The sequence below is a fragment of the Mustelus asterias genome, chromosome 4 (assembly GCF_964213995.1).
Source record: "Mustelus asterias chromosome 4, sMusAst1.hap1.1, whole genome shotgun sequence".
Taxonomy (NCBI): Eukaryota; Metazoa; Chordata; class Chondrichthyes; order Carcharhiniformes; family Triakidae; genus Mustelus; species Mustelus asterias.
In genome coordinates this window covers 16561380-16586019 of record NC_135804.1, presented here as the reverse complement: position 1 = coordinate 16586019, position 24640 = coordinate 16561380, and the positions used below count along the sequence as shown (strand labels likewise).

General features: G+C 47.3%; 1 protein-coding gene and 1 non-coding gene across 4 annotated transcripts in view; both read left to right on the top strand.

The window, feature by feature from the left end:
- Positions 1-24640, top strand: part of LOC144492509 (rifampicin phosphotransferase-like) — a 189830-nt gene that overhangs the window by 157801 nt on the left and 7389 nt on the right. For all 3 annotated transcript variants that reach the window (XM_078210601.1, XM_078210602.1, XM_078210600.1), the window contains 8 exons: positions 1155-1217; positions 4400-4495; positions 6570-6727; positions 9039-9174; positions 16395-16486; positions 16652-16779; positions 19998-20177; positions 24335-24409. In XM_078210601.1, the coding sequence (XP_078066727.1) occupies positions 1155-1217; positions 4400-4495; positions 6570-6727; positions 9039-9174; positions 16395-16486; positions 16652-16779; positions 19998-20177; positions 24335-24409 (928 nt within the window). The remainder of the gene's footprint in view (positions 1-1154; positions 1218-4399; positions 4496-6569; positions 6728-9038; positions 9175-16394; positions 16487-16651; positions 16780-19997; positions 20178-24334; positions 24410-24640) is intronic.
- Positions 20622-20694, top strand: trnak-cuu (transfer RNA lysine (anticodon CUU)). The gene has a single exon. It is a non-coding gene; the product is annotated as a tRNA-Lys (tRNA).

Here is a 24640-nt window from a genome sequence, read left to right as displayed (position 1 = left end):
ACAATCCATAGCTCCAAGCTACGATGTGCATGTAAAAGTGCCGGTTGCCATAGCAACATGGACTTCCTGGGCAGGATTTTCTGACTTCTCACGCCCTGCTGTCGCTGCAAGTGAAGATGGATGATTTGGCACTCAGCCAAATCTCTGTTCACTGCAGCGGGACCAGAGAATCCCGCTGGCGTGAACGGCTGGAAAATTCCGGCCCCATTTTAATCCATCACCATTAACATGTGTTGTGGACAAGTTTCCAAATTATTTTGATACCCAAAGAAGGCTGCTTTAGTGACTGGAAGCCAGTGTCCAGTGGCATACCACAGGGATCTGCGTTGGGCCCCCTATTATTCATCATTTATATAAATGACATTGATGACTATGTGGGGAGTGGGATTGGCAAGTTTGCGGATGACACAAAGATTGGACGGGTGGTTAACAGTGAGGTGGAGTGTAATGGGCTTCAAGGAGATATAGACAGAATGGTCAAATGGGTAGATAAGTGGCAGATTAAATTTAATCCTGAAAAGTGTGAAGTGAGTAATGAGGAGTAATTTAACAAGAAAGTACCCAATGAATGGTAGGACACAAGGAAGTTATGTGGAACAAAGGGACCTTGGCATGTTTGTCCACAGATCTCTGAAAGTGGAAGGGCATGTTAGTGAGGCGGTGAAAAAGGCGTATGGGACACTTGCCCTTTTCAATTGAGGCACAGATTACAAAAGCAGGGAAGTCATGTTGGAGTTTTATAGAACCTTGGTGAGGCCACAGCGAGAATACTGTGTGCAGTTCTGGTTGCCACATTATCGGAAGGATGTGATTGGAGGGTGTGCAGAGGAGCTTCACCAGGATTCTCCCTGGGATGGAACATTTAAGTTATGAAGAGAGGTTGGTAGACTTGGGCTATTTTCGTTGGAGAAGAGAAGACTGAGGGATGACCTGATTGGGGTATACAAGATATGGTCGGTGCAGGCTTGGAGGGCCGAAGGGCCTGTTCCTGTGCTGTAATTTTCTTTGTTCTTTGATGCATTTGCAATGTGTGAGCGACCTGCTCATTCCCATTTACCACCTAAAAAGAAAAATCTGAAAATTACCCTCAGAGAGCTTAGCTTTTGAGGTCATTATTTTTTTTCTTTCTTGTGATTTTACTTTTTCAACATTAGGCAATCGCTGAAGCAATCCAAACCCAGGACCAGTGTACCGAATTTCTAAAGCGGGATGCCGAGGTAAGGAACAATTCTGGATATCGGATAACATTCAGCTTGGAAATTTGATGTATTAATAATAGTAACTGAATTTTGGTAGCTTCTGTTCAAAGCTGATCACCCAGGCTGATTGAGTTTTGAACAGCGTGTATAATGGGTGTGGATATGTAATGGACAAGGTGTATAACATACAGGGTAAAAAACAGGCAGTGTATTGAACAGGTAGTGCATTGGACAGGCAGTGTAGGAGACAGATGGTGTAGGGGACAGGTCCGATGTCTCTGACATCCGTCATTATTTGAATTTGATTCGATTTATTATTGTCACATGTATTAGTATACAGTGACAAGTATTGTTCCTTGCATGCTTTACAGACAAAACATACCGTTCATAGAGAAGGAAAGAAGAGAGTGCGGAATGTAGTCTTACAGTAATATCTAGGGTGTAGAGAAAGATCAACTTAATGCAAGGTGGTCCATTCAAAAGTCTGACAGCAGCAGGGAAGAAGCTGTCCTTGAGTCGGTTGGTACGTGACCTCAGACTTTTGTATCTTTTTCCCGACGGAAGAAGGTGAAAGAGCGTGTGCCCTGGGTGCGTGGGATCCTTAATTATGCTGGTTGCTTTGTCGAGGCAGCGGGAACTGTAGGCAGAGTCAATGGATGGCAGGCTGATTTGCGTGATGGATTGGGCCACATTCACGACCTCTTGTAGTTTCTTGCGGTCTTGGGCAGATCAGGAGCCATACCAAGCTGTGATACAACCAGATTCAAAAGGTTACTCTTGGCATGAATCAATTCCGGCCTCCCAGATTGCCTGGATCCATGAAGGTTCGCCTACCGCAACAGGTCCACAGCAGACGCCATCTCCCTGGTTCTACACTCAACCCTGGAACACCTAGATAACAAGGGCACCTATGTCAGACTAGTATTTATCGACTACAGCTCAGCCTTCAACACCATTATTCTCACAAAACTCATCTCCAAACTCTGTGGCCTGGGCCTTGGCACCTCCCTCTGCGACTGGATCCTGAACTTCCTAACTCACAGACCACAATCAGTAAGGATAGGCAACAACACCTCCTCCAAGATCATCCTCAACATCAGTGCCCCACAAGGGTGTGACTTCAGCCCCTTACTATTCTCCTTATACACCTATGACTGTGTGGCCAAATTCCCCTCCAACTCGATTTTCAAGTTTGCTGATGTAGTGGGTCAGATCGCAAACAATGATGAGACGGAGTACAGGAAAGAGATCGAGAATCTGGTGAACTCGTGCGGCAACCATAATCTCTCCCTCAATGTCAACAAAATGATGGATAGTCATCGACTTCAGGATGCGAAATGAAGTAGAATGAGTCAAGAGCTTCAAGTTTTTATGTATCCAGATCACCAATCCCCAACCTGTCTTGGTCTCCCCATGCCGACGCTATAGTTAAGAAAGCCCGCCAACGTCTCTGCATTCTCAGAAGACTAAGGAAATTTGGCATGTCCGCTACGACTCTCATCAACGTTTACAGATGCACCATAGAAAGCATTTTTTCCGGTTGTATCACAGCTTGGTATGGCTCCTGCTCTGCCCAAAACCGCAAGAAACTACAAAGATGGTGAACGAAGCCCAGTCCATCACTCAAACCAGCCTCCCATCCATTGACTCTTCTACACTTCCCGCTGTCTTGGACAAGCAGCCAGCATAAATAAAGACCCCACACAGTCCGGACATACTCTCTTCCTCCTTCTTCTTATAATACATGTGACAATAATGAATCAAATCAAATCAAATGGCCCTTTCCCTGTTGCTGATGCATTTACTGCATCCCAGTATGAAAATATACTCTCCATAAATGGAGATAAGTGTCACAATTCTGGAAAATCAAAAAAGGTTCAAATGTGGCAGTTTGCGCCCATGTTCAGTGTGAGCACAAAGGCGAGATGGACGCAAACTCGCACGAAAATTGGAAAAGGAGATTCTCACTGGCAAAACCTCATTTTCCAATTTTCCCTGTCTCTTGCCGGTGATGTAACTTGGCGAGAACCTCACTTAAATGCATTTTAATGTATTTGAATATCATTAGCAGGCTTGCCTGCTATACGTTCCCCCCACGTTTAGAATTCTATCAAACCAGGCGTGCAAAGATAATGATTTTTCCTCATTTAAAATGCCATAGAGTAGAAACAGGATTTGCATGGAACATTCAAAATTGTATTTTTTTAAAAACATATGGTGAGACTGAAAGCACTAAAGTATTTAATTGCCATGCAATCCTGAGAATTCTGTCTGTTTCTCTGCAAAGTTTAGTCTTTTAGTCTTGGCCTTACTTTCCTCAGATCCTTCCAAAATGCCACATCACTGCAGTTGGGTGGTGATCTACATGATTTGGGATGCTTCTATTTCACAGAATGTGGGCATTGCTGGCCAGGCCAGCATTTGTTACCCATCCCTATTGCCCTTGAGAAGGTGGTGGTGAGCTGCCTTCTTGAACCGCTGCAGTCCATGTGGTGTAGGTACACCCACAGTGCTGTTAGGGACAGAGTTCCAGGATTTTGACCCAGCGACTGTGAAGAAGCAGCGATATATTTCCAAGTCAGGTTGGTGTGTGGAAGGGAACTTCCAGCTGGTGGTGTTCCCATGCATCTGCTGCTTTTCACCTTCTAGGTGGTAGAGTCATGGATTTGGAAGGTGCTATCGAAGAAGTCTCGGTGAGTTGCTGCAGTGTATCTTGTATATGGTAAATGCTGCTGCCAATGTGCGTCAGTGATGTAGAGAGTGAGTGAGTAAGTTGGTGGATGGGATGCTAGTCAGGGAACCTGCTTTGCCTTTGACAGTATCGAGCTTCTTGAGTGTTGTTGGAGCTGCACTCATCCAGGCAAGCCGAGAGATTTCATTACACTCATGACTTATGGCTTCTAGAGAGTGGAGTGTCTGACCTGTTCTTGTAGCCACAGTATTTATGTAGCTAGTCCAGTTCAGTTTCTAGTCAATGGTATCCTGAAGGATGTTGATAGTGGGGGATTCAGTGATGTTAATGCCATTGAATAGGGAGATGGCTAGGTTCTCTCTTGATGGAGATGGTCATTGCCTGGCACTTGGGTGGCACTTACCAGGAAACTTACTTTAATGCATGATTGCATGCAATTAAGTATTTAAAACGTTAATTATGTTGAAAAATATTTGGGGTCCAATTGTTACAACCTTTCTTTATCCAGACTGCAATATCTTGGCTGCTGTCTCAGGAGAGCGGAGAAGCTGGTCATAAATTCCAAACGTTCCTGCAGAAACATGGTTGTCGCTGCCTCAGGGAGGTGAGTATATGGTTACCAACCAGGCACTGTATATGTTTAATAAAAGTACTGGGTGTAAGATTGCAAAGATTGGTTAAAACAAATACCGGGAAAGTGAACAATTCATCATCAGAAAATGCTGGAAATATTTAGCAGCATCTTGGAGAGAGAAACAGAGTTTCGATTTCAGATCTGTGACATTTCATTAGAATCCCTACAGTGCAGAAGGAGGCCATTTGGCCCATCGAGCCTGCACTGACAACAATCAAACCCTATCCCCATTTTTACCCCACGTATTTTCCCTGCCAATCTCCCTGACTAATGGACAATTTAGCATCGCCAGTCAACCTAACCCACACATCTTTGGACTGTGGAAGGAACCCAGACCACCTGGAGGAAACCCACGCAGACACAGGGAGAACGTGTAAACTCCGCACAGCAAGTGACCCAAGCCAGGAATTGAACCTGGATCTCTAGTGTGTGAGGCAGCAGTGCTAACCGCAGCACGATCAAAAGTTCTGATGAGAGGTCACCAGCCTGTTTCTCTTTCCACAGAAGCTGCCAGGTATTTCCTGCATTTTCTGATTTTAAACTTTCAGATTCCGCACTGTTTTTGTAACATTTTATCTTCTCCTGTGTTCAACTTTGTATTTTGCTTAATTACAAAAAGAAAAACTGGGTGTGAGTTATCACAAAATTCACACTGGCTGGAATGAAACTTGTGGAGAGTTTAAGCACTTATAGTTTCTCACAGGGAAAAAGGGAAATCTCGGCTGCGGAATGGAGTGCTGCAGTGATTTAGATCCCTGCTATGTTACCAGGAGGCATGGAGGTTAAAGTGACCCGGCCACTCCAGAACTTTCACAGCTGACAGGCAGGAATAGAGGTTTAGATTTTAGGCTGCCTGAAATCACCATGCCAGAGGTGATCTACAGGTCTGCCAGAGTGAGAAGGGGCAGTTGAGCCACGAGACCCCCATCCCCGGGCAAGACTGGTGAGGTCAACACCTTGTTCCCAGTCCGAGATCACCTAACCCCCAGGACTCTTGAGAGAGCCTTCCTCTGCAGCCTGGCAGTGACAGAGTGGCGAATGACAACGGGACTTGTCTCCTTGATCTCCCCTTGAGCCCAGGGCACCAGATCAGGGTGTCAGTGACAGGTTGCCAGGAGCAGTGCATTGTTGACACTGCCAAAGGGCGTGGCCTGAATGGGGGGGCCTGAAGGGGCTGAGTGGGAGGGTCTTTGAGGAAAGGGAGTCTGAGAGAGGAGGGTGCCTATGTGGGTGGTCTGAGGAGAGAGGGGGCTGGGTGGGGATCAGGTCACGGTGTGAGGGGAGCGGAGTGACCCATGACCGGAGTGGAGGGAGGGAGGATGCCCATCTTTTTTGAGGGATTGGTGGTTCTCCCCTGGACCCTTGGGGTCCAGCACACCATGCCCCTGCTTGTGGGTAGTACATGTAAAGCCTGGCGCCATTCCCCCTGTGGGCAGGGTGACTGACGGGAAGCTGGTGAATGGCCTGTCAAACTCGCTAATGACATTCAGATTATCGGGTTTGCATAATTATTGGGTTGCCACTATTGGGTCAGTGGGGCGGTGAATCCCGAGAGCCCCTATGCCCGCTGGGAATCCTGATTTTTGGCAGATGTCCCATTCACCAGGGCATCGGGATTCATGGTTGCACAGTGGTTAGCACTGCTGCCTCACAGCTCCAGGGGCCAGGGTTCAATTCCAGCCTTGGGTCACTGTCTGTGTGGAGTCTGCACTTTCTTCCCATGTCTGCGTGGGTTTCCTTTGGGTGCTCCGGGTTTCCGCTCACATCCAAAGATGTGCGGGTTAGGTGGATTGGCCATGGTAAGTTGCCCCTTCGTGTCAGGGGCATTAGCAGGGTAAATACATTGAGTTACGGGATTAGAGGCTGGATGGGATTGATGTCTCTGCAAGCTCAATGGGCTGAATGGCCTCCTTCTGCAAGGATTCTATGATTCCCGCTGGCTGTCTGAGAAGGTCAGAGAATCTTCCCCTATGCTTCAGAAGGTCGTGACACTGACCCTCAGATATGCAATAAATAAATACACATCTGTCTTTTCTCTTGGCAGGCTGAATTGCATGAAAAGTCATGGGCAAGTGATCCAATAAAGATACTCTCAGCAATCCAGAGAGCTTTGCAGAGCAGAAAATCAGTTGCTAAAAAAGTAGAAATGTCTCCAGAAGAGGCCATTGGTTCCATAACATCGTCTGTTACATGGATTCAAAAGTATGTGAAAATATTAACAGCAGTGAGTTTAAAACCCAACCACGCTCCGAGTGAAAATATCTTTCCTCAGTTCTCCTCCAATCCTTCTACCAATTACTTGTAATGTGTGCCCCCTGGTTACAGAACCCTCTGATAAAGGAAACAGGGTCTTCCTACCTCTCAATCTAGGCCCCTCATAATCATATGCACGTAAGTGAAATCTGCTCTCCACCTACTCTGTTATAAAGTACACAACTCTTGTTGGCACAGTGGACTTGCCTCCTTGAACTCCCCTCAAGCATCAGGCCAGGGAGTCAGTGGCAGGAGGTAAGAACATAGAACATAGAACAGTACAGCACAGAACAGGCCCTTCGGCCCACGATGTTGTGCCGAGCTTTATCTGAAACCAAGATCAAGCTATCCCACTCCCTATCACCCTGGTGTGCTCCAAGTGCCTATCCAATAACCGCTTAAATGTTTCTAAAGTGTCTGACTCCACTATCACTGCAGGCAGTCCATTCCACACTCCAACCACTCTCTGCGTAAAGAACCTACCTCTGATATCCTTCCTATATCTCCCACCATGAACCCTATAGTTATGCCCCCTTGTAATAGCTCCATCCACCCAAGGAAATAGTCTTTGAATGTTCACTCTATCTATCCCCTTCATCATTTTATAAACCTCTATTAAGTCTCCCCTCAGCCTCCTCCGCTCCAGAGAGAACAGCCCTAGCTCCCTCAACCTTTCCTCATAAGACCTACCCTCCAAACCAGGCAGCATCCTGGTAAATCTCCTCTGCACTCTTTCCAGCGCTTCCACATCCTTCTTATAGTGAGGTGACCAGAACTGCACACAATATTCCAAATGTGGTCTCACCAAGGTCCTGTACAGTTGCAGCATAACCCCACGGCTCTTAAACTCCAACCCCGTGTTCATAAAAGCTAACACACTATAGGCCTTCTTCACAGCTCTATCCACTTGAGTGGCAACCTTTAGAGATCTGTGGATATGGACCCCAAGATCTCTCTGTTCCTCCACAGTCTTCAGAACCCTACCTTTGACCCTGTAATCCACATTTAAATTAGTCCTACCAAAATGAATCACCTCACATTTATCAGGGTTAAACTCCATTTGCCATTTTTCAGCCTAGCTTTGCATCCTATCTATGTCTCTTTGCAGCCTACAACAGCCCTCCACCTCATCCACTACACCACCAATCTTGGTGTCATCAGCAAATTTACTGATCCATCCTTCAGCCCCCTCCTCTAAGTCATTAATAAAAATCACAAAGAGCAGAGGACCAAGCACTGATCCCTGTCGCACTCCGCTAGCAACCTGCCTCCAGTCCGAAAATTTTCCATCCACCACCACCCTCTGTCTTCGATCAGATAGCCAGTTACCTATCCAATCGGCCAACTTTCCCTCTATCCCACACCTCCTTACTTTCATCATAGGCCGACCATGGGGGACCTTATCAAACGCCTTACTAAAATCCATGTATATGACATCAACTGCTCTACCTTCATCAACACACTTGGTTACCTCCTCAAAAAATTCAATCAAATTTGTGAGGCACGACTTGCCCTTCACGAATCCGTGCTGACTATCCCGGATTAATCCGCATCTTTCTAAATGGTCGTAAATCCCATCCCTAAGAACCTTTTCCATCAATTTACCAACCACCAAAGTAAGACTAACCGGTCTATAATTACTAGGGTCATTACCAGGTAAGTCAGAGGAGGAGGAAAGAACACAACTTTAGGGGCAGCACGGTAGCACAGTGGGTAGCACTACTGCCTCACAGTGCCAGGGACCCAGGTTTGATTCCCGGCTTGAGTCACCGTCTGTGTGGAGTCTGCATGTTCTCCTCGTGTCTGCGTGGGTTTCCTCCGGGTGCTCAGGTTTCCTCTCACAGTCCGAAGGACGTGCTGGTTAGGTGCATTGGCCATGCTAAATTCTCCCCCAGTGTGCCCGAACAGGTGCCGGAGTGTGGCGACCAGGGGATTTTCACAGTAACTTCAATACTGTGTTAATGTAAGCCTACTTGTGACTCATAAATAGACTTAAACTCTGGCCGACCCAAACTTTCCTCATAACTACAATTTTCCAGTCCTGACAACTTCCTTGCGAATCTCCTCTGCGCCCTTTTCCAAGGTGGATACTCTGGAGAGTAAATGGAATGAGGATTGTTTAAAATGGGACTGTGTAATTGCATTGAATAATCATCATTGTAGTGTTCTAACATTGTGTGATGTCACTGCTGTGGAGACCCTCTTGGGGTATTTTACTACATCAAAGGCATTATGTAAATTGTGATTCTTGTTGTTATAGATGTGTCCTGCGCTTGATCTTACCGGTGGCTAGAAAAGCCATTGCCAACAGAGAATTAGTGAAAGCTGAGGCAATCAGGATGAGCAATGTTTTCAAGGTTGCCTATTGGAATCTGGCTAAACTGATGTTACTGGAGGTGAGTATCCCAACTCACTTGTGCAACAGAACTGTGCATAATGCAAAACCGGGATGATTTTAATTTAATATCCCTCTCATTTTTTAAAAATTCATTTGTGGGACATGGGCACCGCTGGATGCCCAGCATTTATTGGCCATCCCAAGCTGCCCGAGGGCAGTTGAGAGTCAACCACATTGCTGTGGCTCTGGAGCCACCTGTAGGCCAGACCGGATAAGGACGGCAGATTTCCTTCCCTAAAGACATCAGTGAACCAGATGGGTTTTTTCCTGACAATCGACAATAGTTCCATGGTCATCAGTAGATTCTTAATTTTTTTTAAAATTGAATTCAAATTCCACCATCTGCCGTGGCAGGATTCGAGTCCGAGTCCCCAGGACATTAGCTGAGTTTCTGGATTAATAATCTGAAGATAATACCACTAGACCATTGCCTCCCCTGCTCACCACGAGCAATGAATAGATAACAGTACCACACTCACATGAGTCAAATCCTGGTCAGATCAGTAACGAGCAAGGGAACCACCGAATCGCATGACGCAGCTCCATTTAATGAGCATGTCTGTTGGTATAATAAAGTTCATCCTGATTATGTGGTTGCACAAGAGTACTGCGAAACATTTCCATGCTAGATGACAGCAATGGGTTCATTCTAGTCACAAATGGGTGGCACGGTGGCACAGTGGTTAGCACTGCTGCCTCACAGCGCCAGGGACCCAGGTTCGATTCCCGGGTTGGATCACTGTCTGTGTGGAGTTTGCACATTCTCCCCGTGTCTGCGTGGGTTTCCTCCAGGTGCTCCCACACTTGAAAGATATGTGGATTAGGTTGATTGGCCGTGCTAAATTGGCCCTTAGTGTCAGGGGGACTAGCTAGGGTTATAGAACATAGAACATTACAGCGCAGTACAGGCCCTTATGGGGATAGGGCCTTTGTTGGGATTGTGGTTGGTGCAGACTGGCTGGGCCAAATGGCCTCCTTCTGCACCACAGGATTCTATGAACTGGTCGCAGCTTTATCCACTGGCGTTGGTCAGGAGGCTGCAGGTAGGCCAACAACAAGCCAGCAGAATTTTGAAGGGCCAGAATAAATATCCACGCAGCTCTGAGCTCCACAAAAATTATTGAACTGAACGGCCTGTTCTTTCTTCCTGCAAAAGTCTCTTTCTAAACTACTGGTTAGGTCACTCCGTGCCTGGTGCAGAGTGCGTTCCGTCGATCATCCGCCTCTTAAAACTCCAAAATTACATTGGTCTTCTTCATACATCTTGATTAAAATATGACTAAAACAGAAACCCGTGCCCGTGCAAAGGCCCCATTGAAAATGGGGAGTACCATATCAGGAACAACGCAATTTTAGCATTGCACTGCCATTTTTGGACTGGTACTTTCCCATGCCTACCCAGCAGAGGCTGTGTTAGCCAACTGCTTTATTTGCCCAGTTGCTTTCACCGGAACTACAAGTGTGAACATTGAAAAAACACACACAAGCAGCAAAGTAGAACTGCAGTTCAATGTACTGTCAACGACTGCCATTGAATGGTAACTATTGAGTGCACTTTTCAGTCATTCATTGGTTGGATACCTGTGATTTACACAGAACCCCAAAGCAATTTTGAACTCTGTCCGCCGCACACACTCTGCCCATTGGTACCAGGCATTGAGTGGCCTAACCAGAATTCTTTAAAGGAACACTGCAGGAAAACTCAAGGAATTTTTTTAAAAAGATTTTTGTGTGCTGGGATGAGCTCCTGAATAAATGCAAACTCTCTCCTTTCCTTCCCTCACAGAGGGGTCTTTATTTACTTGTGAACTAAAAGGACACAGAACGTTGTGATGTATATACATTCATACACCACCAAAATTTTGAAAGACAGTAATAGCAAAATATGAAACGCGGCATGGTGGCACAGTAATTAGCACTGCAGCCTCACAGCACCCGGGACCTGGGTTCGATTCCTGGCTTGGGTCACTGTCTGTACGGAGTTTGCACATTCTCCCCGTATCTGCGTGGGTTTCCTCCGGGTGCTCCAGTTTCCTCCCACGGTCCAAAGATGTGTGGGTTAGGTGGATTGGCCATGCTAAATTGCCGCATGGTGTCAGGTGGACTAGCTAGGAGAAATGCATGGGCCTTATGGGGATAGGGCCTGCGTGGGATTGGGGTCGGTGCAGACTCGATGGGCCGAATGGCCTTCTTCTGTAGCGTAGGATTCTGTGATCTCCTCAGAGGCCGGTGTCCCTTCATCAGATTCTGTTTATGTATAAACGCTCTTCCACTTGCAAAGTGCTTCCGGTACGCAGTCAGTACACATTCCAGAGTGCCAGAAGACCTGACATTCCCATTTTTATATATGGGTGTGGCTCCTTGATTGGGTAGGCTTCAACTAGGGAGAACATACTCCACCTCATGGGTCTCGTTGAGGTCATTCCAAAATGGAGGAGATATTAAAAAGTGGCCTTGCTGCAAGAAAAAGAACACGAGCTTTGATGATAGGATGGAGTGAGAATCAATTGCATTGACAAATGTAAGGTCCCGATCAGCATCACTGCCAACACCGGGAATATACAGTTCAACTGGGAAGGTACAAAATGAATGCCAGCATGACTGATGGGCCAATGCACAACTGCATGGGCAAAGACAGACAGGAAAGATTGTTCAATAGTATTGATCAATCTGTAATCACTAAAGCTGTTATTTCACATGTCAGATAAGAAACTTGTGAAAGGGAGTGAACCAGTGACCAACAAATGGTTGTTGAAATGTTTTGTCATTTCTTGGAAAGACAACCTTAACAAAAAAAAATCAAGCAGGTAAGAACAGAAAATGCTGGAAGTGATCTGTGGCATTTGTGGAGAGAAGAACAGAGCTAAGGGGTGGAATGTAATGCTCCCGCCCCCCCCCCCCCCCCCCAACCCCAACCCCAACCCCCGCCCCCCCCCCCCAACCCCCGCCCCCCCCCCCCCCCCCCCCCAACCCCCCAGAAGACATGTTTGGAGGCAGGGAGTATTTAATCAGGCATTATGGTGTGGGGATGGGCCACAGTTAAGTCTAGGGTGGGCAGGCTGGTGGATGGCCATTCCACCCTGTCACCAATTGAAGCCCTTAAGTGAGCAATTAATATCCACTTAAGGGGCTCAGCAGCAGCTGGTATTGAGCCAGGGGAACTCACCATGCAGGGAGCCTGAAAAGCAAAGGCCTGGCGGATTTGCTTGCAGGCTCTTCGGGGGGGACGGAGATGGTCCCTTGTTGTCAAACATTTGGGGCAGAATTTTATCATCTCACCCACCACAGGAATTGTAGGGGACGGGACACGGGCAGTGCAAAGGTCCGTTGACCTCGGGTGGGATTTTCCAACCTTGGGGTGAGCGTGGCCGGAAAATTCTGCCCTTGATGTCTGATCTGAGGGATTCAGCCTGAGGAAGAGGTGGAGGGAGTGTGGAAAGCCATTCCGCTACACCCTTGCTACTAATCCCCATCCCATGATCCCCATTCTGCCATGACTTCCTTTGGTTTGAGGTGCTTTGCTAATCTTGAACGTCTGTGCTTGAATCGCTGGCTGCTCCCATTGCTCCTGCTGGCATTACCCATGACAGACAACTGTCGGACTCTGATTAGCCGGCAGTTCTGGGGGAATAAATTCCTCACACGGGGGTCTGTAATTCCCCGCCTGAGTGGCACTTAATACAGAAGACCTCCAGAGGAAGCAACATGGGTCTCTCTCTTGTCAGCTCTCCAGCTGTCGAACAAGAACCCATTGCTGGGTTTAAATTCTGTCCAACGCTTCAGAGCTGTGACATTTCATGAGCACTGGGAAAAGATAGAAATGTATCAGGTGTTAAGCAAGTGAAAGATGAGAGGTTGGGAAGAAGAACAAAAGGATCAGTCTCTGATATAGCGGAGGGTCGGAAATAAATGACTGGCAGAAGGTGAAAGGCCAAAGGGAGTAGTAATGGAACAAATAAAGGAAGAAAAGATGTGTCTGGAGGAGGTGTAAATAGCAGAATAGCTGTCTTCTGAATGCAAAATGATGGAAACGAGATGGAAAGGACAGAAAAATCAAATTAGCAAGGAAACATGGAACAGAAAGGGGGCCGGTATTATGATCTGAAATGATTGAACACATTGGGCCCAATTTTACCATTTTGATTCTAAGGGCCCGATTTTACCATTGCGTCGTGCCCGTTTTTGGACGCGAAAATGTGGCAAAGTCAGGTGTGAGGCCATTAACGCGATCTGCGTCCGTGCAGATGGCCACTTTACCGAGACCCGGGAATGGCCGCGATCTGATTCGCGCCCGAAATGGGCGCAACGGCGATTTAAATGCATTTGCATGCATTTCAATTGAATTAATGAACGGCCCGCCCAACTTTATCAGCATTTCCCTCATTACCGCCACGTTCGCTGATCTGGAACCGCGCCAAAATGGACATGCTAAATAAAAAGTCTGAATCGGGCGCTCCAGCGGCTGAAGAGGTGAGTTCAGCGCTTCCAACGGTTCTCTGACTCAGATCGGTGGTGGCGGGGGAGGAAGACAGGTCAGATCATTCTCTGGTGGGGGGGGGAGGGAGGAGGAAGGCCCGATCATTGCCTGGTTGGGGGGTGGGGGGGGGAGGAGGGCAGATCATTGTCTGGTTGCGGGGGGAGGGCAGATATACTTCTGGGCAGGGGGGTAGGGAGTGAGGCCAGATCATTCTCGGGGGGTTGGGGGGGGGGGGGGGGGTGGGAGGGTAGTGAGTCCAGATCATTCTCTGAGGGGTGGGGGGGGGGGGGGGGGGAGTGAGGCCAGATCATTCTCGGGGGCGGGGGGGGGCAGTGAGGCCAGATCATTCTCTGGGGGGGGGGGAAGGGAGGTGGATAACATGTATCTCTGGGGGACGGGGGAAGGGCAGGGGGTCCACTGCCACTCTGCGGACGATCGGTGGGGGGGAAGGGGGCAGGGGGTCGCGGTCAGTCTGGGTAGCAGGGGGATGGGTGGATAAGGGGGACAGTGATGTCTGTGGGGACCATCGCTTCCGCTTTTCGCTCCTGGGCCGCTTTCTGCGGCCCGGGAGCGATCAGACACGGGGGCACTTTTTCAAGTTTGTTTCTAACTGCGCATGTGCAGTTCAGAGCTCCGATCGTTTCGGGCGCGATAAGCCCCGCCCACAACGCGATTCAGACCCGTGATTTTTTTTTCCAGGCTAAGTGCTGATGGGACTGAGAACAGATTTCCAAGTCAGATCTGAATTGCACCCAGATTCAGCACTTCGGGCCTGATTTCACCATTTCCATTCTAAGTGCTGAATCTGGGAGTGTTTCAGATCCGCCTTTTAGACCCATTCTCAGGCGCCCCCATACTCACTCTGCCTGAAAAAATAGAAGTGATTCTGAATCGCGTTGCAGAAGCCTGTGGGCGGGGTTTAACACGCCCAAAACATTGCAGCTCCGATCAGAGCCTCCAACTGTGCATGCGCAGAAAAAAATAGAAAATTGCTCCCCTGTCACATCGCTCCTGGGCCGGATTATGCCTCCCCCCTGGCCCCCCCAGACATTGCCCCACCCTCACAACATTACTGACCCTCTTATCCCCCCATCCTCCTGCTACTCAGACTGATTGGGGCCCCTGCCCCCCTTCCCACCCCCACCAATCACCCCCAGAGTGGCAGCAGACCCCTCTTCCACCCCCCACCGATCACACACAGAGTGGCAGTGGACCTCCCTTCCCTCCACACCGATAGCATGCAGAATGGCAGCAGACCCCCCTCCACCAGAGAGCGATCTGACCCACCTCCCTTCCCCCTGACCAGAGAGCGATCTGACCCACCTCCCAAACAGCCCCCCTGACCAGAGAGCGATCTGACCTGCCTCCCTCCCCCCCCACCAGAGAGAGATCTGACCCACTTGCCACCCTCCCACCAGAGAGCAATCTGACCTGCCTGCCTCCCCCCACCAGAGAGAGATCTGACCCACCTGCCTCCCTCCCACCAGAGAGCCATCTGACCCACCTCCCCCCCCCCCTCCCCCCTCTCACCAGAGAGCGATCTGATAAAGGGGAAACGGGCGCAGAGGCGGTCGCGGACTGTGCTACTCGCCTCACGCCTGACTTTGCCACGTTTTCTTGCCCGAAAATGGGCGCAACTTGATGGTAAAAGTGGGCCCAGTGTTGTATCCAGCTGACTGTAAACTGCCCAGTCGAAAGGTGAGGGTCCGTCCCTCAAACTTGCATTGAGCTTCATCAGGACACTGGCAGATGAAGGGCAGAAATCGGAGGCGGAGAATTATATTGACAGCCAGCTAGAATCTTGGGGTTACCAAAGAATCTTGGGGTTACAAAGCATTTGAAGCATTTAGATGAACATTTGAAACACCACAGCTACGGACCACGTGCTGGAAAATGGGATGAGAATAGAGAAGTGCTTGATGATCGGCATGGACACAATGCGCAGAAGGGTCTCTTTCTGTAAGTCACCCAGGCTGCGGTTGGCCTTCCGAATGCAGACGAGACCAAAAACCTTGAGCAACTTGTTCTAGATAGCTAAAGTCAGTATGTACAATGGGCAATCTAGCTCTCCGGCCATTGCAAATGATGATAACTGTTAGAGTTGGTGCTGCAGGTGGAGATGTGGCAATATGAATAGTTTTTACTCCTCACATCGCACCCGCCTTCACCTAAATGGTCTCGAAGTCAGCAAAGTGGCTGTGAATTTTTTTTTTGCCACTTTCAACATCTGTTTCTGACAGTGGGGCGGCACGGTGCCACAGTGGTTGGTACAGCTGCCTCACAGCATCAGGGACCCGGGTTCGATTCCCGGCTTGGGTCACTGCCAGTGTGGAGTTTGTACGTTCTCCCCGTGTCTGTGTGGGTTTCCTCCGGGTGCTCCGGTTTCCTCCCACAGTCCAAAGATGTGCAGGTTAGGTGGATTGGCCATGCTAACATGCCACTTAGTGTCGGGGGACTAGCTAGGGTAAATGCATGGGGTTATGAGGATAGGGCCTAGGCAGCGCAGACTCGATGGATTGAATCGCCTCCTTCTTCACTGTTGGGATTCTATAATTTTATGAACTTTGGGGCATTTCATTACATTACAGACACTGGGCTGAATAATATGGATGGAGAGGTGGAGTGGAGGGCGGGCAACACTTCCTTGGTACTCTTACTGAACAGAATATTTTGATATTGACAGTTCCAATTGTCCTAGCATCACAGATTTTGGAGGTTTAACCATTTCCTTAACACTTTAGGGTTATTTGCCTGACGAAGACTTACTCTTCTTCCTGACTCACTCAGAAATTGGGCATGTTCTTCAGCGGAGATCACCAACCATGATCAGCAAGTAAGAAATCTTCCTTATTCGGGAAATCAGCTCAAATGTTGTTTGAAATATTGAGCTGTGATTTGGGTTTATTGGGGTGGATCTTTAAACACAGTTGTAGTTTCGAGACAGAAAGCCTTGTTTTATTGTTGAATTAATACAGACATTATCATCCCTGTGATGCAGAGCTCAGCGTCGGAGGAGATTACTGGGGAAGCAAATGGGCCTTCAGTTTAAGGAAATGAATATTGGAAAACCCGTGCCAGTTGAGCAATATCAGAGTGAAGCGTGTGGGAGACAGATAATTCTGCAAGGTAAGCAGTTTAGCGTTGATATGCCATAACCTGATTTGGGACAGAAAGTGAATTTGATATGCCTGTAGGTTTTGATACAGATTTTTCAGTTAAAGTCAGAGAAGGTTCACTTGACTGATAGCTAGGAGGGGGGTTGTCTGACGAGGGAGGTTTGGAAAGGCTGGGCCTGGACTTTATAAGATGGAGAGGCGATCTTATTGAAGTCTATAATATCCTGGAGGAGGGACGCTGGAAGGATATTTCCCCTTGTGGGAGGGACCAGAACTAGATAGGGGGCCACAGTTTTAAAAAAAAGCACAATCTTATTCAATGGTGAAGCAGGCTTGAGGGGCCGAATGGCCTACTGCTCCTAATTTGTATGTTTGTAAATATTAAGTTTTAGCACTCTTGGCACAGAGCTTTATGTGACTCAAGGACACCAAGGTTGATTTCATCAATTTATTAGACAGTGGATCAAAAGTTGAGAGCGCCACAGATAGGTGTGGTGATCTTGCTCCCTGAGGTGCACTCCAACCAGGAGAGGCGATGGCCTAGTGGAATTAGCACTAGAGTATTAATCCAGGAACTCAACTAATGCTCTGGGGACCCAGGTTCAAATCCCGCTAACAGCAGATGGTGGCATTTAAATTCAATAAAAAATATCTGGAATTAAAAATCTCCTGATGACCATAAAACCATCGTCAGGAAAAATCTGTCGGGTTCCCTAATGTCCTTTAGGGAAAGAAATCTGCTGTCTTTACCTGGTCTGGCTGACATGTGACTCCAGAGCATCAGCGATATAGTTGACTCTCAACTGCCCTCAGGCAACTAGGGATGGGCAATAAATGCTGGCCAGCCAGTGACACCCACGTCCCACCATTGAATAAAACAAAATTATGCAAATCTGGAGTGATTATTTGCAACAACACGCCACAATAGTTTTGCTTCTTAACTTTAATAACCTAAAGCAGCACTTTCTTTTTTCTATAGCAGGGCAATTTCTTTTATTTTGACTTCAGTTTTCAGCACTTTCATTATCCTGCGGGCTTCACTGTGACTGTTATAGATGTTATCAATACACGCACATGATTACATATCACGCTTCATTATCTGTAGTGGGACCATGTCATATTTTCCATTGTGCTGTTTCCCAGGTCAGTTGGAAGGTATAATTTGGCATTCTGACAGCTCAGTGCAAATCAAGCAAGAATGTGTCTTGGATTTGAGCCTATGACCAGTGTAGCCTCTAAGGACATCATTTCCAACTTAAATTTAATAATGTGTTCATGCTTGGATCATCCTCCGCATTGCCTGTACAGGGGCTGGTTTAGCCCATAAAATGTGAGTTTGTAATAGCTACCATGCTAAACCACCACTAACAAAACTCACATGGTGACTATCTCCCAACCGTCCTGTCCCGATTGGAAAAAATGCCTCATCCTTTTAAGTTTTGCCAGAAGCTTGCTCAACCTTCCCGCTCCCCCTATAAATAGGATCATGGGGTGTGGCTACCCACTCCAAATCATTTCCTTCAACTTGCATCCAATATCATTACAACCAATAGTGAGATTGAGTTGCAGAACTGTAGCTGAGTTGAAGATGCCACTTTGTGCCTTGCTGCAGAAAGGTGGTGTTACTTTGTTTATTTTTTGATTTCTTTGCCACTTCAGAGAATCGTTCAAACATTTTTTCGTAGAATCCCTACAATGCAGAAGGAGGCCATTCGGCCCAACCAGCCTTCGCTGGCAACAATCCCACTCAGACTCTGTCCCTGTAACCCCACCTATTTACCCTGCAATGCCCCTGACACTAAGGGGCAATTGAGCCTGGCTAATCAACCTAACCCGCACATCTTTGGACTGTTGGTGGAAACCGCAGCACCTGCTTGGTTGCTAATTTTACTCCTCTTTATTTAAAGTACCACTTTGCATTTAGGTCATCCATTATGCTTCAGGAATCCCTCCTCTTATGCTAAAAAGGAGGAGGCAGCTCTTGGAGTGAAGATCCCTACATGTGCATAGACAATCACTGAGATCTCCAGACTAAGAAGGTCCTGCTCTGAATTTGGCGCTGACCTTCTTCCCCCCCCTCATCCACCCTCAGCAAGAGCATGCCCCCCATTGCAGGAGCCTCAGACGAAGCTATATTCGAGGTCACCATTGCAGACGTCAGATCAGCCTTCTCGAATGTCAACCCAGGGAAAGCGACTGGCCCGGATGGGATACCCGGACGAGCACTCAGATCCTGCACGGACCAGCTGGCAGGGGTATTTGCGACATCTTTAACCTCTCCTTATACCAATCTGAGGTCCATATTCTGCTTCAAGAAAGCGACCATCATCCCGGTACCAAAGAAAAGCCAGGCAGCGTGCCTTAGTGACTATCGTCCGGTGTCTCGCCTCCCAGCCTCCCACCCATTGACTCTGTTTACACTTCCCGCTGCCTCGGAAAAGCAGCCAGCATAATTAAGGACCCCACGTACCCAGATATTCTCTCTTCCACCTTGTTCCATCGGGAAAAAGATACAAAAGTTTGAGGTCACGTACCAACCGACTCAAAACAGCTTCTTCCCTGCTGCCATCAGACTTTTGAATGGACCTACCTTGCATTAAGTTGATCTTTCTCTACACCCTAGCAATGACTGTAACACTATATTCTGCACTCTCTCGCTTCCTTCTCTATGAACGGTATGCTTTGACTGTATAGCGCGCAAGAAACAATACTTTTCACTGTTTACTAATACACGTCACAATTATAAATCAAATCAAAATCAATGTTATTATTGAAATCATGATCTTGGCTGATGACCAGCCACCCATTTCTGCCAGGGGAACCGAATTGTCTGCAGCAGCCAAGATCGCCATCGTTAGTACAACTTCCTGGCAGAAGATCCTTGGCACATTAGTCAAACAGCATCAAGAGTGCTGCATACCTTATTATCCTTCCCAAGGGAACTAAAGAGTGAGAGAGCTATCCCATTCTATAGATTGTCAGTGTTAAATATTGCAGGCAACCATCTCCATTATGCTAATAGCATAGTGCCTGGGCCTTGACTGGGGTCAGGGCCAGGGTAGCCTGAAGACTGAAAGTCTCATCTCACCAGACATCAAGTGGTGAGGAGAATCCCTCTCTGAGTGTTTCTGGCCTAAGGAATGGATACCTGTGAAGGATTGTGTTTACTTTTAGGTGTTGCCGTCTAAATTGGGAAGAGCAGGAGATATGAAATGTCCTTTGTTACAGGTATGACGGTGAGCCAAGGGACAGTGAAGGGGACAGCATGCGTCATGAAAACAATTATGGATACTGACCGCATCCAGCAAGGGGATATTTTAATTGTGACAAGCACCGACATTGGCTGGAGCCCATATTTCCCTCTGCTAGGCGGACTGGTCACTGAGATTGGAGGATTGCTTTCACACGGTATGAAGTATACAGAAATGTTTTTTAGAACCATAGAAAAGCTACAGTGCAGAAAGAGGCCATTCAGCTCATTGTGTCGCACCAGCAGAGAAAGAAGAAACTAGCTGCTCATTTTAATCCTCTTTCCAGCACATGGTCTGTAGCCTTGCAGGTTACTGCACTTCAGGTGTAGATCCAGGTATGTTTTAAATGGGTTGAGTGACTCAACCTCAACCACCAAGTTAGGCAGTGAATTCCAAATGCCCACCACCCTCTCGATGAAAATTTTCCTCATGTCCCTTCTAATCTTTCGACCAATCACTCCTCAAACTACCCAGCCTTTGACTTCAGGGTAGTAACCTGTTCCAGGGAACACGAGCTATGGAAACCAATGTAAGCATGTGTTACATCTGCCTTATGCATCTCTAAGTGTGGGGAATCTTCGAGTTTAAGTTACCATAATCTGCCCGACTAGCTTAGTCAGTAGAGCATGAGACTCTTAATCTCAGGGTCGTGGGTTCGAGCCCCACGTGGGGCATCATTGTTAATGGGGAGGTGATGGCAGAATGGTATTATCACGAGACTATATTAATCCAGGAATTTCGAACATAGAAACCCTATAGTGCAGAAAGGGGCCATTTGGCCCATCGAATCTGCATTGACCACAGGCCCTACCCCATATCCCTACATATTTTACCCGCTAATCCCCCTAACCTACGCATCTCAGGACACTAAGGGGCAATTTTTAGCATGGCCAATCAACCTAACCCGCACATCTTTGGACTGTGGGAGGAAACCGGAGTACCCGGAGGAAACCCACACAGACACGAGGAGAATGTGCAAACTCCACACAGACTGTGACCCAAGCCGGGAATCGAACCCAGGTCCCTGGAGCTGTGAAGCAGCAGTGCTAACCACTGTGATACCGTGCCGCCCTCATGAATTTAACTAATGTTCTGAGAACCCGGGTTTGAATCCCACCACAGCAGATGGTGAAACTTAAATTCAATAAGACAACTATCTGGAATTCAGAATCTATAAATGACCATGTAACCATTGTCCTTTATCGGAAAAACCCATCTGGTTCACTAATGTCCCTGAGGGAAGGAAATCTGTTGTCCTTATCTGGTTTGGCCTACATGTGACTCCAGAGGCACAGCAATGTGGTTTACCCTCAACAGCCCTCGGGCAATTAGGGATGGACAATAAATGCTGGCGAGCCAGCGACGCCCATTTCCCATGAATGAATAAAAATAAATAAATTGAGGGCGACTCGATGTGGCTCCAAGTATAAAAGGGTTTATTGTCAATGATAAATATTTATTTACAACAGAGGGTTTGACAGAACTAAAAATGTGACCATTCTCCACTCCTCCCTGGCTCCAACTGAGGATCCTTCCTGACCCGGGATACGCCCCAATTCACCCAATTGGCTCAGCTTCCTGTCTCGGCACTCCATCGTTTCCAGCCCGATCACATGATCCTTGGGAACGCCGTCTTGAAGGGGCCACGCTACCACAGTTACACTGCGGTAGTGTGGTCTTTGGGCCGTGACGTCTTTCTTGAATGAAATACAATTATTATTCCAGCAACTATAGTTTACGCACAGAGACAGGCATCATTGGAAGTAGAACTATCGGAAAAACAAGTGTGGGCCTTTCCCTTGGCCCCAATCGGTTGTACCAGTTATCGTGGTTCAAAAAACTCTTTTCAATAAATCCATTCAAAATAAATTTAAACTTTAACCTTTCCTGACCTAGTAGAAGAGGCAATATACGACATTAAATTCGTAGAGTTTCATGATTACACATGAGAAATTTATTCGAATAACAATATTGCTTCAAGTGCAGTCTGTGCCTTGGAGCAATGTTGGCCAAACCTTTTCCAAATTGATGGAAACCAAATATTAGTGGCCCAGCTGTTGTAACCACATGGTCCTTTGTCACAGACTAGTTTCCTCTGATTCTCGCTCTGTGCTCCTGATCTCAGCTACCATGAAAGATGTCCATCAAAGAGCAGGTGCTGCGTCCTTATTGGACCAGAGGGAAAAAAGGAACCTCAGTGGATCAATCATTTTGCCCTTCCTCATCTTTCCCAGCAGATAACTAAGTTGAAATATGAAGTACAGTTTTGGGATTAGGTACCTTGCCCTGTAGAGGTCTTGTGGTATATTGGGTAGCATCCCTGCCTCTGAACCAGAAGCTCCAGCTTGGAGTCCCACCCCAACACTTGATGGCCAAGGAACGTGCATCCGTAACTGGGCCAACAAGTTGAGTATCAATCTGCAAAATCGTTTCAACGCATGCCAATTAAAGTTTATTTATTAGTCACAAGTAAGGCTTACATTAACACTGTAATGAAGTTGCTGTGAAATTCCGCCAGTTGCCACATTCCGGCACCTGTTCGGGTCAATGCACCTAACCAGCACGTCTTTCAGACTGTGGGAGGAAACCGGAGCACCCGGAGGAAACCCACGCAGACACGGGGAGAATGTGCAAACTCCACACAGACGGTGACCCAAGCCGGGATTTGAACCCGGGTCCCTGGCGCTGTGAGGCAGCAGTGCTAACCACTGTGCCGCTCCACGGCAGATGGTAAGAGCGGGAGGGACTCCTGGTCAGCCACGCTTGATGTGGAATGGCTGCCCTTAAGTCCTAAGTCTCTGGTAAAAGCTCGCTATGGGAATGGATGAAAGTCTGTCTTGTGCACCACGCAGTGCAGGAGAGGAAAACAACAACAAACAAGACTTGCACAGACACACCATCGAAGGAGGTAAAACATAGAGAAAAAAGAATAGATAAACTAGCACTGTACACTTTGTATGAACATAAGTAAGTAGCCTGTATTACATGACGAATGTATACTTGATTATAACAGTGGACTTGTGGCTCAGAGTTTGAGATCTCAGGATCCAACATGAGATTTTTATTCAATCATGAAAATGCACCATAAATGTTGGTGAATTGCTGCAAAATTGTAACTTGTTCACCAATATCCTTCCTGGTCTACATATGACTATCATCTCCCGACACAGGATTGAATAGACATTAGAGTCATGAGGAATAATTTCCACCATGTGACATGCTGATACTTTTTAAAGAAAGGCCGGTATTTTACGACCTCACTCGGGTGAGGCTCATAAAATCCCGCCCGAGGCCAGAGGAGTATTCCGTTCTGTGAGCCTCGCCCGCCCCGGAATTGGGGCCAAAATGTTTTGATAATCTGATTTGTCATCCCAGTTTCAAGTTTCAGTGCGGACATTGACCTTGTTTACTTGGTATCTTAGGAGGCAAAAGTTCCACTGGTTTAGAAGACAATAGTTATTTCAAACTCAGGTCATTTTCCATTAATAGAACCATAGAATCACAACAGCGCAGAAGGAGGCCATTCGGCCCATTGACTCCCTGACAGAACATGTTACCCATTTTACCCAGGCCCATCCCCAGCCCTATCCCTGTAACCCCACACATTTATCCTGCTGTTCCCCCTTAACCTTCACGTCTTGGGACACTAAGGGACAATTTATCATGGCCAATTCATCTAACCTGTACATTTTTGGATTATGGGAGGAAACTGGAGCGCCTAGAGGAAACCCACACAGACACGGGGAGATGTGCAAACTCCACACAGACAGTCACCCGAGGCCAGAATGGAACCCGGGTCCCTGGCGCTGTGAGGCAGCAGTGCTAACTACTGTTCCACCGTGTAAGGGTAATGTTTTTTTTTCCTTTTTAGTACTGGAATACAATCTGACAGTTTCTAAATTTTCGATTTGAACTTCGAACTGATGGGGACACAGAAAGATCACAGAAATTCAATGCAGTTACATTACAGTTGAACGACATATTAGTGGTTAGCACTGCTGCCTCACGGCTCCAAGAACCCGGGTTCGATTCCCGGCTTGGGTCACTGTCTGTGTGGAGTTTGCACATTCTCCCCGTGTCTGCTGCACCGGTTTCCTCCCACATTCTGAAAGACGTACTGGTTAGGTGCATTGGCCTTGCTAAAGTCTCCCTCAGTGTACCCGAACAGGCGCTGGAGTGTGGTGACTAAGGGATTTTCACAGTAACTTCATTGCAGGGTTAATGTAAGCCTATTTGTGACTAATAAATAAATAAATAATAAATAAATAAAGTATTTCCATTTCTAATGAGTTATTTGCCTTCTTTACTCGACAGGAGCTGTAGTTGCACGAGAATATGGATTGCCGTGTATTGTGAGCTGCAGGAATGCAACAAGCCTGTTCAAATCAGGTATGCACATTAAGAGACCATTTTGAAGCTTTTTCCCCGAACTATGTCAGCTGCAAGTCACTCCCCATGAGGACCAAGGGCAGACTTTTCCAATTTTTTTGCCTAAGTGTCAACTCAGACGGGAAAAGCGACGTATAGCTCATCAGCCGCACTGCCAACCTTTTCCCGTCATTTTTTTGACACTTAGGCAAAACCAAACCAGGCTACCATGGCGTCGCACTGGTGAACCTA